The following is a 12,850-nucleotide window of genomic DNA, read 5'->3' as shown; positions in this document are numbered from 1 at the left end:
CTGCTAAGGGAATCCTGACTACACTCCCAGCTGGAGATTAAACAACTGTTGTACGTAATGCAACAAAGCACGCTGCACAGCTTGTTCATAAAGGAGAAAGAACTTTTAGTGATGAGTTTAATCGTCACCACAGATTGCGCACTCCTTGAACAACATGCAAAAGTACACTTACTTTGTCAGCTTTTAGTTCTTTAATATAGACACCTGAGTCAAAAGAGGTCATTACACTACACATCAGACTCACATCTCACAAAATGGAGAGAATCACATATGATCAGGCGTCTTCCAGAAGCACGCTAAAGTATTACATGGATGACTGGCATTGCATGGAGAGTAAGCGCAGGTTCCTTTTATTTGAGACCGAATACTACCAAGAATAACTACTATAGCTACTGGCAACTGCTTCTGGTGCAAGTCAATCACAAGGCTCAAGATCAACTTTTAGAGCCAGAAGACTGCCCTAATCATTCTAACATCACACCCACCCACCATGGTAAGGATGAAGTAAAAAATCCTAAATGTGAAGATCTTTTATTCAGCGATGCTTTTTTATCAAAGGCTTCTAATGCTGTGCTACTCAGAGAAATTAAGTGCTAGGATTTCAACAATAGCTATTTAAATAGTACAGCAGGTTTTCTTCACAGGGACCGAGTTTAAGTTACTTGTCCTTGTTCAGTTTTATAATAGTTTGATTTTTTTTTCCCCCTATAATAGTCAAAGTTGCAGATCCACAGCATACATGGAAGTATACAAGCAGGTAATTTTGTCATGGAAGAGGATCAAGCTACAACAGCATATAAGGGGAAAAATATCTACATCAAAGAACCTTTAGTATTTTAAAACTGTATCTACAACCCGAATGGGCGTACTGCTTTAATACACAGTTGAAACTTGTAATACTCAGGGCTTGGCAGTTTTACAGTTACGGTAGAACATAAAAATTAGGAATGCTTTACGCACCAGAAGGTATCCTCGAAACTGGTTGTATATTATTGCTGTAAGCAAGTTCATCAGAAACAAGTTGCCTATTGGAGAAAGAGAGGCAGTGAGAATTACTGAAATATATTTCTGTTTCTCAAAGAAGTTTCAATGTATATAGTAAGTGACATGTAAGATTTTAAAGGGATTAGTTTTCTTGTTTGATTTCCAAATCAAACACAAGATTGTTTGTGTTTGATTTCCAAAATGTTTTTAATGTTTGAATATACTATAATGTATCCATTCCCCTATGATATGTTACTGAAAAAGAACAAACCATTCATAAGTGCCTTCTATGAAAATTATCTTGCAAGATACTACACAGTAATCAGAAGAAACACAAGAAGGAGAAATTTATGATTAAACTTTCCTAGAAAAATAAAACACTCTGTAGCTGATATGCACAAGTGTCAAAGTTAAAGTGCATTTAAATTACTGAAGACAAGAGATAACTTACCTAATACAGTGAAGAGTATGAAGAAGACTGAATATGCTCGATTCTTAGAATAAGCAGGAAGCATCACTGTGTCAGATTTAACGAAAAAGGAAAAGGAATTTAATGCTTAAGACGAAAACTGGAGACCTCTATCAAATTCTGGCAATTGGTAAAAGCTCTTACATAGCTCCACTTCAGAGATGCATATACAATTACACCAAAGGAAAGGCAAGAATCAAGTTACTAAAGGCATGAAAAATCTACAGAACCTTCCTCTGGCTGTACTAAGAACTATCAGCTGAAACAATGGCTATAGTAGTCTGAAGGTAATCTTACTCTCTTATTCTTTGAAAAGAGAGACGAGTTATTTCTGGAAGATTGCTCACCATCAGGATTATTTGCAGTAGTTAGCAGGACCAGCAGTGATGTCAGTGAATCCGGCAAATTCCGGAAATACCCCACCCACTCCTTATCCTGCTGGCCATCCTAGTCAAAGAGATGTTCGTTGTTAGGGAAACATTGAAGAATCACTAAGACTGTCTTACCAAGCGAGGGGGAAAAAAATTTATAAAAAAAGAGTCAATAATCAATTTCTTACACAATCAAATCCACCCCGTGAAAAAAGTACAAGACAAGCACAAAAACTAGGAAAACATGTAGGAATACAGTGCAATCATTTCACTTATTAACAGCCATTAAAAACATAAGGAAGAACAGCAAGCTAAGACAGACACAGGAGGCTCAATATAGAAGTTATGTCTAGCTAACACCTCAGACCCAGGAAGAACAATAATGTCACAAACAGACAATATAGGAATCTGAAGCCACCCTTGATTGATATAAAAAGCATCACCTCTTAGCCTGCAAGAGATATCAGTGTATTAGAGCTAAAAGGACTCCCTAAACATGATATTAAAAAAAAAATAATCACAAACAGACTAATACCATCTTCAGTGTCAACTTGCATTATAAAAATTAGTGTAGAGTAGAAGCTACTTGCTTTGTTGCTACAGCACGCTGTACCTCAGCATAGATGGAAAACTAATCACCCCGAATTGTATACTCTAGGACTACTCTCCAGGACTTGTCCAAAAGCATAATACAATTTGAGGACAACATTAAAAGAGATCTTGTCTATACTGAAGAACAGAAACAAAACAAGGATGGCAACATCTGGGTGACCCCGCAGCCTCCTCAGTAATGAACAGCTGCCTCAGTGACTGCCATGTTACAAAAGATCCTTGCCTATAGATTATGAGCTCCTCTCAAACGCCTACAGCTCTACTAGCGTACTCACTGAGCGTGAAATGCGTCTCCCACTTCTCCTTTGACTTCTGAATAGAAAACTTAACATCCTCTGAATTAGTTATTTGCACAAAAGTTACTACCATTACTTGGAAAGTTTCCCCCTTTCTCCAGTTATCCCCTTACATACTCAGGGGCTTCTGTTTAATTACAGCAAGATCTACACAGAACACAGCCAGTCAAGTTTTAGGTCTCCTTTCAATAACGTATGTGAAGATGTACTTAAAGTATGAGTGCAAGGATAGTCCTCACCTGATTTTAGAGGAAATAAATATTTACACAGATAAGGGCACACAATATAAAGCAATATGCTATAACCAGCATTAGCGCACATTACAGAAGTTGTTGGGCAGGTGGAAAACATACAACTGTTCTATTTTGAAAAGATGAAGATTCAAAATGCCATGTACAGTATCAGTGAAAACATCACATAGAGCTTAAACATTGGGGCAGGGGGGGTGGAGAGATCAGTGCTACAGCACCCAAAAGGTATTGGCAAATACTTTGGCAACTAAGGTCATCAAAATTATTTTGTGACTCAGTGGAAATGTCAGATGATCTGCTTAAGCTCTGATGGTATCAAAATGTTCAGCAAAAACACACTGGGAGACTGATCTTGCATCATTCACATATTTATTTTTTTTGCCCAAGTTCAAGTAGAGACAGCTAAAAAAGATGCAGAGTGCAAACAATACAAACATGAATCAGGCAATACAGAACAAATAGCCCCTGAATCTGCTGCAAAGACTGGAAAAACGTACCTCTAGAGGATATACACAAGACAATGAAAAAATCTAGGGGCGTGAATTTCATTAATAAATGTATTTTTAGAACTTGCTTTCAGTATTCTGCCTTGTTAGATACAATTACTTTGCACGGGTATTAGACTAGCAAATCAAAAAAGGAAAGAAAGACTGCTCTCTAATTTGTTGTTTTCACCTAAATGTACACAAAATTGACTGGTTCGGGTATATAAGTTATATTCCCATCTGCTGGGAAAGCTCATAACTGAAATTAGACATGACATACAGAGATAATACAAAGATACAGCATGCAACTAAACTAAGGGGAAAAAATAGAGCTCTACTTCTAATTCCAGAAATTCTATAACATGGGAATTCAAGGAATTTGCTGATCATAAGGAAGACTAGAGGCAGGCTCAAGTGCAAATTGCAGTAGGAATGAAGGTGCAAACTTGAGATTAAGGAGAGGACTAAAATTACTGGGAGAAGTATGCAACAAATGTTTGTACTCATAGGAACACATTTATGGAAGGCCTTAAAAAGTAAGGACAAAAAAAAAATAAATCTGAGTATGAAACATTAAGATACAGGAAGTTCAGGAGAGGGAACATACCAAGAGCACTGGAACACAAAAGTGATTTTAACCACAAAACTTCAAATTTGCTTTTTGGAAGTAGGAAGAGAGAAAAAAAACAAACACAAACAACCCACAGAGGAAAAAACAAAGAGATCAGAAACCAAAACATTGGAGAAATGCAGGCAAGAACCTACCAAGGCATGGCCAGGGATACCAGTATTGGAAGATAAGAAAACAGAGGAAACTAACCTTAGCAAAAAGCTAGATAAGGAAAAGAAAAAAGAAATGAGTGATAATATAAACAAAAAAGTGAAAAGATTAAGAGCTTTGGGCACAGAACAGCATAGAAGGTTTCAACAAAAGCAGAGAAAGTAACTCGAAGGATCAAATTGGAGAATTGTATAAGGAAGCCTCTTGTATAAACAGACTTTAAATTTCTCACCTGTGATAATGGCATCAATACCAGTAATATGCAGAATCATAAAGATGTTGACCACATTTTAGAATGGAACCATCTAACCTCGTTCTGAGCAGCAGAGCTAGACTAATAAAATAACACGCCACAGCTTACAGCAAGAGTGAAAGATTTCAGTTGTGGAGTAGGAAGGAGCGTAATCACTTAAGAAAAAGTGCAGTCTGGAAAAAAAAAAGTCTTCACTAAAGGATAAGGAGATTCTAACACTATCCTAAGGGGCCTTCTAGTGCACACTTACATAAACAGCACTACACATGGATACTATGCACACATTAAATCTCTCTAAATTGACTTTAAACTCATCCTAGTAAGTTTGACAAGGTAACATGACTTTTTCAGGGGGAAAACAGTTTCACTAGTTTGATTATAAAACTAGACATGCAGCAACTATGCAAGTAAAGTAAAAAAACACCGAGATCTACCACAGCATAAACATAATTGGTTACCTTTGTTCGAGCAAACAGCAGCATGGCAAACATGGTAAAGAGAGACAGATGAACAGCTAGTAGTAGAACAACACTGTTGGAAAGAAAACAGATCATACACATTAATACCAATTTTATCTTATTCTTAATATCCTTTGCTAAAAATGCCACATAAAGAAAACCAGGGGTATTTTTAAGAAGCTATATGAAGATAGCAGAAGATGATCCAAGTTTTGATTCAGAATAAGAATCACACTTGTTCACGACCCCTCAGCACAAGCTTAGACAGTTGTGAGGTCAATGAGATTCCAACACTTGTTTTTCTAAAGTTAGGACCGTATTTACACCCTCCAATCAAAATACAGCATCTTGGCTTGCATACACCTTTGATTCTTGTGGGACTTGTTAGTTAAAAAGTAAGAGGCAAGGACAGTGAGTTCTATAAGCTGTACACATACACGACCCACGTCACAGGAAGAGATCTCTTTCAAAAAGCATCATGCTGTCTGGTTACGATTTCACCAGTGGGGTTTCCAGTTCAACATTTCTAATGACAGTAAAATTTAACACATATATGGCTAAAAACATTTAGAAATGAAAAAGCTGAAGTAAACCATTCTGACATTGTAAAGAAAGAGGCACTCACGACCGGAAGACAAGTACGCGTGTGTCTACCCATACTTCTGAGATGCTACCTTGGAGAACCATGGCATAGACCTTTGCCCAGATGATGCCTCAGTTCTTCCCTTACAAAAGGGATGTATGTAACATATACAGAATTAAAAAACACCACTCAGCTAGCATCAAAAACCTTATCTGTCACATACAGAGTCACACCATAGGCATTCTAGAGAAATTTTACAGACTAAAGGAATCAAAAAGTTAACACAACCTCCATCCATTGCTACCTGATCTCACCAGCCACTTAGCTAGACCGCCAAGAAGGAAGCTACTCAGATGTCACACGCCAGAATACTAAGGGTAACTACATGCTTGCTGTGAAAGGATGTTTTCTATGCTATTACCTACCTTGCCATTTCAGGCAATGTGCTGTTGATACTTTTTAACGTTTTCTTCATCATAGAAGAATTCTGAAGGAGAAAGAAAGGACGAAGAATTCTTCTTATTCTCACATTCTGCAAAAACCAATGGATCAGACACTGAGTTCCCATATGACTAGCGCCACAACTATTTTTAATACAAGTTTGTCAAAAAACACTGATACACATATCAACAAAGTCAACAGCGTAGCATAAAAAGGCTGTGCTCAGAAGCTAAATCTGTCCCACTGAAGTCACAAAACACACAGAAGAGATTTTATACTTATGGGTGCCTCATTAAAAGAGTGAGAGATTGAGAGATTGCTTTAAAAATCCACATTGACATTTCAATAGCCTCATCAGGCCACTAATTATAAACAATCTAACTTTACTGCACAGCAGACATAACAAGCAGGTCAAGAGATGGCATTTACACATTTTCTGCCAAGGTCCATTTCAAAAGAGGAAATAATAGCCAGCTACTTTCAATAAACAGACACACGTTTTGAAAATAAGTACTTGATTTCAATTTTCAGCCTTTTTTTTTTTCTTTTTGTAATTAAAGGGCCTGCTTATTACTCAGCAATTTCTGCCTCTGACAAGACTCAAACAGGTGATTGCTTTTCTTTTCCTTAACATACACTAAAGCAATTAAGCTGTTTGATTCTTGCATCCAAGACACTTGCCAGCCTTCAAGTTATTTCTGTGTCTTATCAGCTACTTCAAGTATTTCAGCATCCTGCATTTTAGGACCAGTCTTCTCAGGGCCACACATAACAGCCAAAAAAATCACTTTCTTCCTCGCGATTCCCTTGTTCATACATCCCAGCAGTTAAACTGCTCCTTCTGCCACTGCTTTGTAAGGGAGGCTCCTGTTCAAACTACTTGTCCACTATCACACCTAAAGATTTTACAATCACTTCTTTCCAGGACACATTCCCCATGTTGCAAGCACAATCTTCATCCCAGATAATTAACTTCTTTCAGCCACATTATATTTATTTGGCTTGAATATGAAAAGGACATATGCACTTTTCTTATAATTAGATGCTTATAAGCTTAAGTGACACGTTCTTTCAACATTTTAAGATTATCTCTTTGATACTACATCACATCCTGGTCAACGGTGACCAGTGGTCAACTATGACCACTGAAGCATGAACAACTAAACAGTGGGTTACTAATAGTAGCAACTGCATCCAACCTAATCCTGACTAATACAGACAGTAATTTGAAATAGGTTTGAAAGTTATCTGAAGGCAACAGATAATGGCTTTGACACAAGAACTTACACAAGAAGCAAAATTCAAGATTTCTGCCTCATTCACTTCCCAGCGTTTTTACCACATTAGTGTTTTCTTAACAATGATTGTAAGCAAACAACTAATTTCATGCAGATTTATGTCACGGCAGAGAAAACCAATTGGGAGATTGCATTGTTACATAAAGGAGGGCACTTTTAGAACCGTTTCATAAAACTGACCTTCCTCTCAGGACACAATTGTTTTGGACACGACACAGCTTCATCTTAGAAAGCAGTTGTTAAGATATACAATTACCTTTTACTTCAACATCACTACAGAGACTCCGCCATTGAATCAAGTTAAGAACATAATTCTCCAACTGCATGACAAAATTAGTGCTATGCAACCAGAGTTTTCTCTATGATCTGAAAGTTGACAGACTATAACAACAAAGCTTTATTTAATTTTACTGATGAACTCGTATCTTATATTAAGAATCAAACAGAATCTCTCGAGAAGCTGTATTACACCAAACATTCTGTGTTTCAGTGTATTATCCATCTATCCAAGACCAAAAATGAACCATCTCACCCTCCCCCCTTAATTCTCCAATATATCACATAGGCCCTGCAGAACCTTTGCAGGTTCTTCTCCTTTGCCACTCTCCACAACTAAGTTGCTGATTGTTTCTGCAGAAAGCAGTTCTTACCTCTGTGCAGAAAAAACTCAGCGATACAATCCAATCAGTAAGGGAAACAATTAATGTCAGTATATAAGCCATCAGCCATTTATTTTTCCAAAATTCTTCCCATCCAATTAAGTAACTCTGGGGAGGGGAAAAAAAAAAAACAAACAAACAAGCAACTTATTTTAATAATAAATTCCAATACCCTAGCAAGTCAGTACCAATTGTTTTCCAAGTATTTGTAGTTTTACATCAGTGCTCATAAGGAGCTTCCTGAAATCCAGACAAAAATACACTGATCAGAGAATTTTTCTACAAGAACTAAATAAAAGGTCAGTAGATGCGAGAGGTGCACACAGGCCGTGTGAGAGGAATCCTTTGAACGCAAGAAAAATGTCCACTTAATAACCATAAAAAGAGATTTTTCCAGAAACAAATGTCCCAAGAAAAGTTCAGTTTCTGATTATTTTTATTTTGCTTTGTTTAAATGAACTGGCATACATTGGATTATTATATACCCCAATTTTTATAGCCTAATACAAGCAGCTAAGCTAAAATCACTGTATTCTTAGCAAAGTTTATTTCACTTATTCCACACAAACAGGAGTTTATATTTCTTAGGTTAAAAAACAAAAAGCAATGATTTTTCTAATTCAGAAAATATGCACTTTCTAATTTCTCCTGAAAGTAAGGCTTTAATATAGCAAAGCAACCTCACTATGAAAATCCAAGATTTGAGTAACAGTTCCAAGACATTTCTCCCAAAATATAAAATGGAGAAAAGCCACACTGACTATACCTACTGAGCTGCCCAACAAACTTATTATTGCATTCAATACCAGATGAATGTGATGCTCACCTTCACGGATACATCAACCACGAACACAAGAAAGCAAAGCAGCTCAATGCTTTCTGTTAGGCCACACGGAGGATTCCATGCAGGAAGGCGGTATCGTACATCTGACGTGATGGTAAGCGAAGAAGGCTTTTCAATGAAAGCCAAAGCCAGGATTATAGTAATGGTTAAACTCAAAATCCTGTTTGGATAGAGATGAAATTAAAAAAAACCACAACAAAAAAAAACACAAACCCCCAAAAAACACCAAACCCACAAAATGAGTCAAAAGAATAACAAAATACTTACAGTAAAGCAATTTTCTTCAAAGTAAACAAAGCTTTATAATATCATATTTAACACAAATGGGTTAGATCACAACGCAGCACTTGATTAGCATGCTGTTGCCTGCATTAGAATAATGTAACTGCTGACCACACCAAATAACCTCAGGTGGTATTCTTTTGAAACTAACATCAGCAAACAATCTTGCTACTATTTAATATGTTTAGAAATAGACAGTTGGAAAACTCTAACACACAGTGCTGTAAATCATGCCAATAGTCCATTCATGCAGCAGTCCTATGGCTGTTGCAAAGAGCCATCTACGTGACCACACTTTCATGTATCTTGTTGCTTTCCACTTCTATCATGTTCACATGTAGTCAATCCACTGGCTTCCTACAGTAAGTTCGTATAGGGATAAAAGCACAATTAACTAATTATTTAACAAAAAAGAGAGATGAAGAATAACTTTCTTTATAAAGACTTACTCCTAAATGAAAAAGCAAAAAGAATACCAAGTTCTTACCACTGACATGTTCTTGAATAGTACCACCGATAAAGCCACAGGGACTTGGAGTCCACACGGTGATTTATAGATCGATACTGAAGGCAGAAAGCAAAAAGGGTAATTCAAACATTGCATTCAGTCTGTCTCAAAGACAAAGATCAAGTTACCAAAATAAACCAAGTTCTAATCAACAAAGCTCAAGTCTTGAGACAATTCCAGTTTCACAATAAGATAAAGAAATTATTGTACAAGTTATTAATTATTAAAGTGTCAGTCACCAATGACCATAGCTGTAGCCTACACACGTGCAATGGAAAAGTTTTTAATCAAGTTTTCCTAATCTAAAGACCACACAGTTGCTCAGATAATGAAACTGTGGCAGTCATCTGAAGCAAGCATTATCATCATTACAAATAACAGCATCTGTAATAACTCAGTGCCTATTCTATTTACTCGCCAAAACGGTCCACCCACTTTTGCTAGTTTACCTTCCTAGCATTCATTCTATCCATGGATCTTCTTTTGTCTCTCACTTCCAAAAAGCCATAAGATGCAAACAATTTAATTTTGAATATAAGAGACCTCAACCTAGGTCTTTAAACAAAACATGCTTTAAGTTCAAGGAAGTATCTGTGATTCTTCAGAACAGGCCTGCTCTTGCCAAAATCTGCTCAGCCCCTCCTCAGCAGCTGCTCCTGGGCTGCTGTTACTCTGCCTCTGCTGACAAGTATCTGCTTCCAGAAAGGTGTGCACACCTTAAATATATCTGATCCCCAGAAATCTCCCAACCAAAAGCTATCTGAATGCAGCAAGAGAACTCAAGAACTGCACGAGAGCTCCAGCATTCCCACTGCCTGCAGCTAATAACTGGGAGATAACAGGATCTAGGAATATGCAGTAACGGCCAGTAAAGGAGAGACAAAGAGAGAATGAAGACTTTCAAAGGCACCAAGTTCAGCTGAAGCAAAAGAGTTCCAGCTTCTCGCTGGAAGCTAGCCTTAACTCTACCAGCTCTTAAGCTATGCAAGTAGTCAGATTTAGAGGCAAATTACAGGGTTTGCTCAGATAGTTTCTCTTAGCAGTAAGGCCAGTCACTCAAAAAAACAAACTAACAAAAAAACCACCACCACACAAACCCAAAACCGAAAACCACCCCACAAACCAACATCTCTTTTGACGACCCTGAAGAGAAGACACTATCTATTTCATTGTGTGAAAAAACATGTTCCTCCTAGGCAGAAGTTCACTGAAACTTGCATACCACAGGAATTAGAAATTCTGATTTTGCTTTGTAAATCAACACGATGTTATGTGGAAGTTGCCTGAACACATAAAAATTTAAAAGCTAGCAGAATGCGTGACAAATATCCAGCATAGGAAGCATAATAGCTAACAAACAAGTTATATTTACCTGGATTGCATCTTCAATAAATACTATGGCTTGGTTTATATAAAGGTTATTATCAGCTCCAGTACCTATGAAGTTAAAAAGAAATGAGAATCATTTGCTGTATTCTAGATAAAGCCTACAGCTTACTTATCAGTTAACAGAAGCTCCACAACCGCGGTTCTCATGATAAAGGGCACTGTACACACAAAAAGGAAAGAGACAGCTCCTGCCGAGTTTGCTCTGTCAGCAGCATCGTGCATTAAATTAAATAAATAATCATCTCAAACATATCATGCATCTTTCTGTATTTTGTGGAAATGTTCTCTCTTACATTTAGCTTCAGTAGCTAGATTACACTAGTAGGTAGATAGCTATCACAAGACTAGAATATTTCTATACAGAGACAAGCCTTAAGTAACACACATCGTAATGGAGCTTCAATCAAATTATTCTTTGACAAAGTGTACAGCCAAGTGAAGCTGAAAAAATCAGACACTAGTATTCTAGGCACTTTTACTTTTGTTTAATAAAGGTACTGAGCTTTAGGTTGATCTCATTCTCTCCAAAACCAACAGAAATCTCCAGGCAGATGAGAACAAAATTAAGTCCTTTTTTAATTTGTCCTGACAGTTATTATTACCATACCAAACAGATCAGAGTTCAAGACATAGAAAGGGGTGAAAGTACACAAAGTGAAATAAAATATCACCAAATCAGTTACTATGCAACATCTCAAAACCCATTACTAAGAAGTCCATATGAAGACATATACATAAAGAATAAAGGGCGTTCACTTGCATTCACTTGAATTGGGACATTTGAGTAACTAACCTGGCAATTAAGCCAACAAGAGAGACAAAGGCAGTTAAGGCCAAAATGAGGAATGGAAAAAAAAAAAAGGGGGGGGGGGGAGAGAGAGAGAGAAAGCTGAGGGGGCTAGAGATATGAAAAATACGTGCTAATGTAACCTTCCCACAGAGGGGAAGAGGCCCAAGGAGCACTCCATACCATCTCCTCCCAGGAGACGGCAATCACAGCACGGGATACAATGAGAAAGAGTCAGTCCCAGTGCTAGCACAATGTTCTCCAGACATCAAGCAACACCAGAAACACCATTGATCTGAGTCCCAGATGATTTTAAGTTCCACATGATTCAGCGGCATCAATTTTCTACAAAGATTGCAATCGGTTTTTAAGGATTGCAGGAAAGACTGAGCATAAACAGGAGAGAAGCGAGGCTCATACAATAAAGAGCTTTTTCAAGACATGACATCAGTGAGATATAAATGAAGTTTTTTAAAGTTAAAAGGATAGCAAGGACAGCAAAAGCTTTAGGTTCGTGGAGCACACAACACAAGCCTAGCATTAATCCCAACTATTTTGAAAGGGCAGAATCTAAGCAACTGCTCTTCATATAAAAGTAAAACAAGGAAATTACTACGAAATGTTTACTTTAGCAATTTCAGGTTTGTTGTTTTTTTTTAAAACCCACATTTTCCATGCATGCTACCGAGGAAAACCAATTTATTCTGCAACTCTTAATCACAGCAAGTGACACTTAGTCACAAGTGATGATTAAAGCACTGCTCAGTTTGGGCGTGCAGGATCTCTCCCAGACCCCGCTGCGCTTTTGACATCGAACAAACAGGCAACAAAAAGAGAAGGTTCACTTAAGTGATGTGATACCCTGAAAACGGAGAACCTGCGGTCTCCAAAGGAGCCTTTCCTGGGGGAATTGAGAAGTCAGGCCTCTAACGTGTACTGAGTTAGACAAAAAAACCCTATCAGCACCTTAAAAAAATAATAATTTTAAAACAACAACAAAATCAAGTCTCGGGCTGAAGCAGCGCAAGGTTCGCACCTAAGGTCAGCGATAGCGGCTCACTGCGTTCAACCAGCCAGGGCGGCCGCAGCTGGTCCCGCA

The 12,850-nt window shown here is 37.6% G+C and overlaps 1 protein-coding gene across 1 annotated transcript in view; it reads right to left on the bottom strand.

Moving 5' to 3' along the window:
- Positions 1-12,850, bottom strand: part of TPCN2 (two pore segment channel 2) — a 33,739-nt gene that overhangs the window by 17,226 nt on the left and 3,663 nt on the right. The window contains exons 2-10 of the mRNA XM_009334590.1: positions 10,948-11,012; positions 9,555-9,631; positions 8,768-8,945; positions 7,933-8,049; positions 5,969-6,075; positions 4,961-5,033; positions 1,801-1,900; positions 1,436-1,501; positions 961-1,025 (exon numbers count right to left, since the gene is read on the bottom strand). Of these exons, the coding sequence (XP_009332865.1) occupies positions 961-1,025; positions 1,436-1,501; positions 1,801-1,900; positions 4,961-5,033; positions 5,969-6,075; positions 7,933-8,049; positions 8,768-8,945; positions 9,555-9,631; positions 10,948-11,012 (848 nt within the window). The remainder of the gene's footprint in view (positions 1-960; positions 1,026-1,435; positions 1,502-1,800; positions 1,901-4,960; positions 5,034-5,968; positions 6,076-7,932; positions 8,050-8,767; positions 8,946-9,554; positions 9,632-10,947; positions 11,013-12,850) is intronic.

The sequence above is a fragment of the Pygoscelis adeliae genome, unplaced genomic scaffold, assembly GCF_000699105.1.
Source record: "Pygoscelis adeliae isolate BGI_AS28 unplaced genomic scaffold, ASM69910v1 Scaffold171, whole genome shotgun sequence".
Taxonomy (NCBI): domain Eukaryota; kingdom Metazoa; phylum Chordata; class Aves; order Sphenisciformes; family Spheniscidae; genus Pygoscelis; species Pygoscelis adeliae.
Note: the sequence above shows the minus strand (reverse complement) of the source record. Positions and strands in the feature narration are given on the sequence as shown.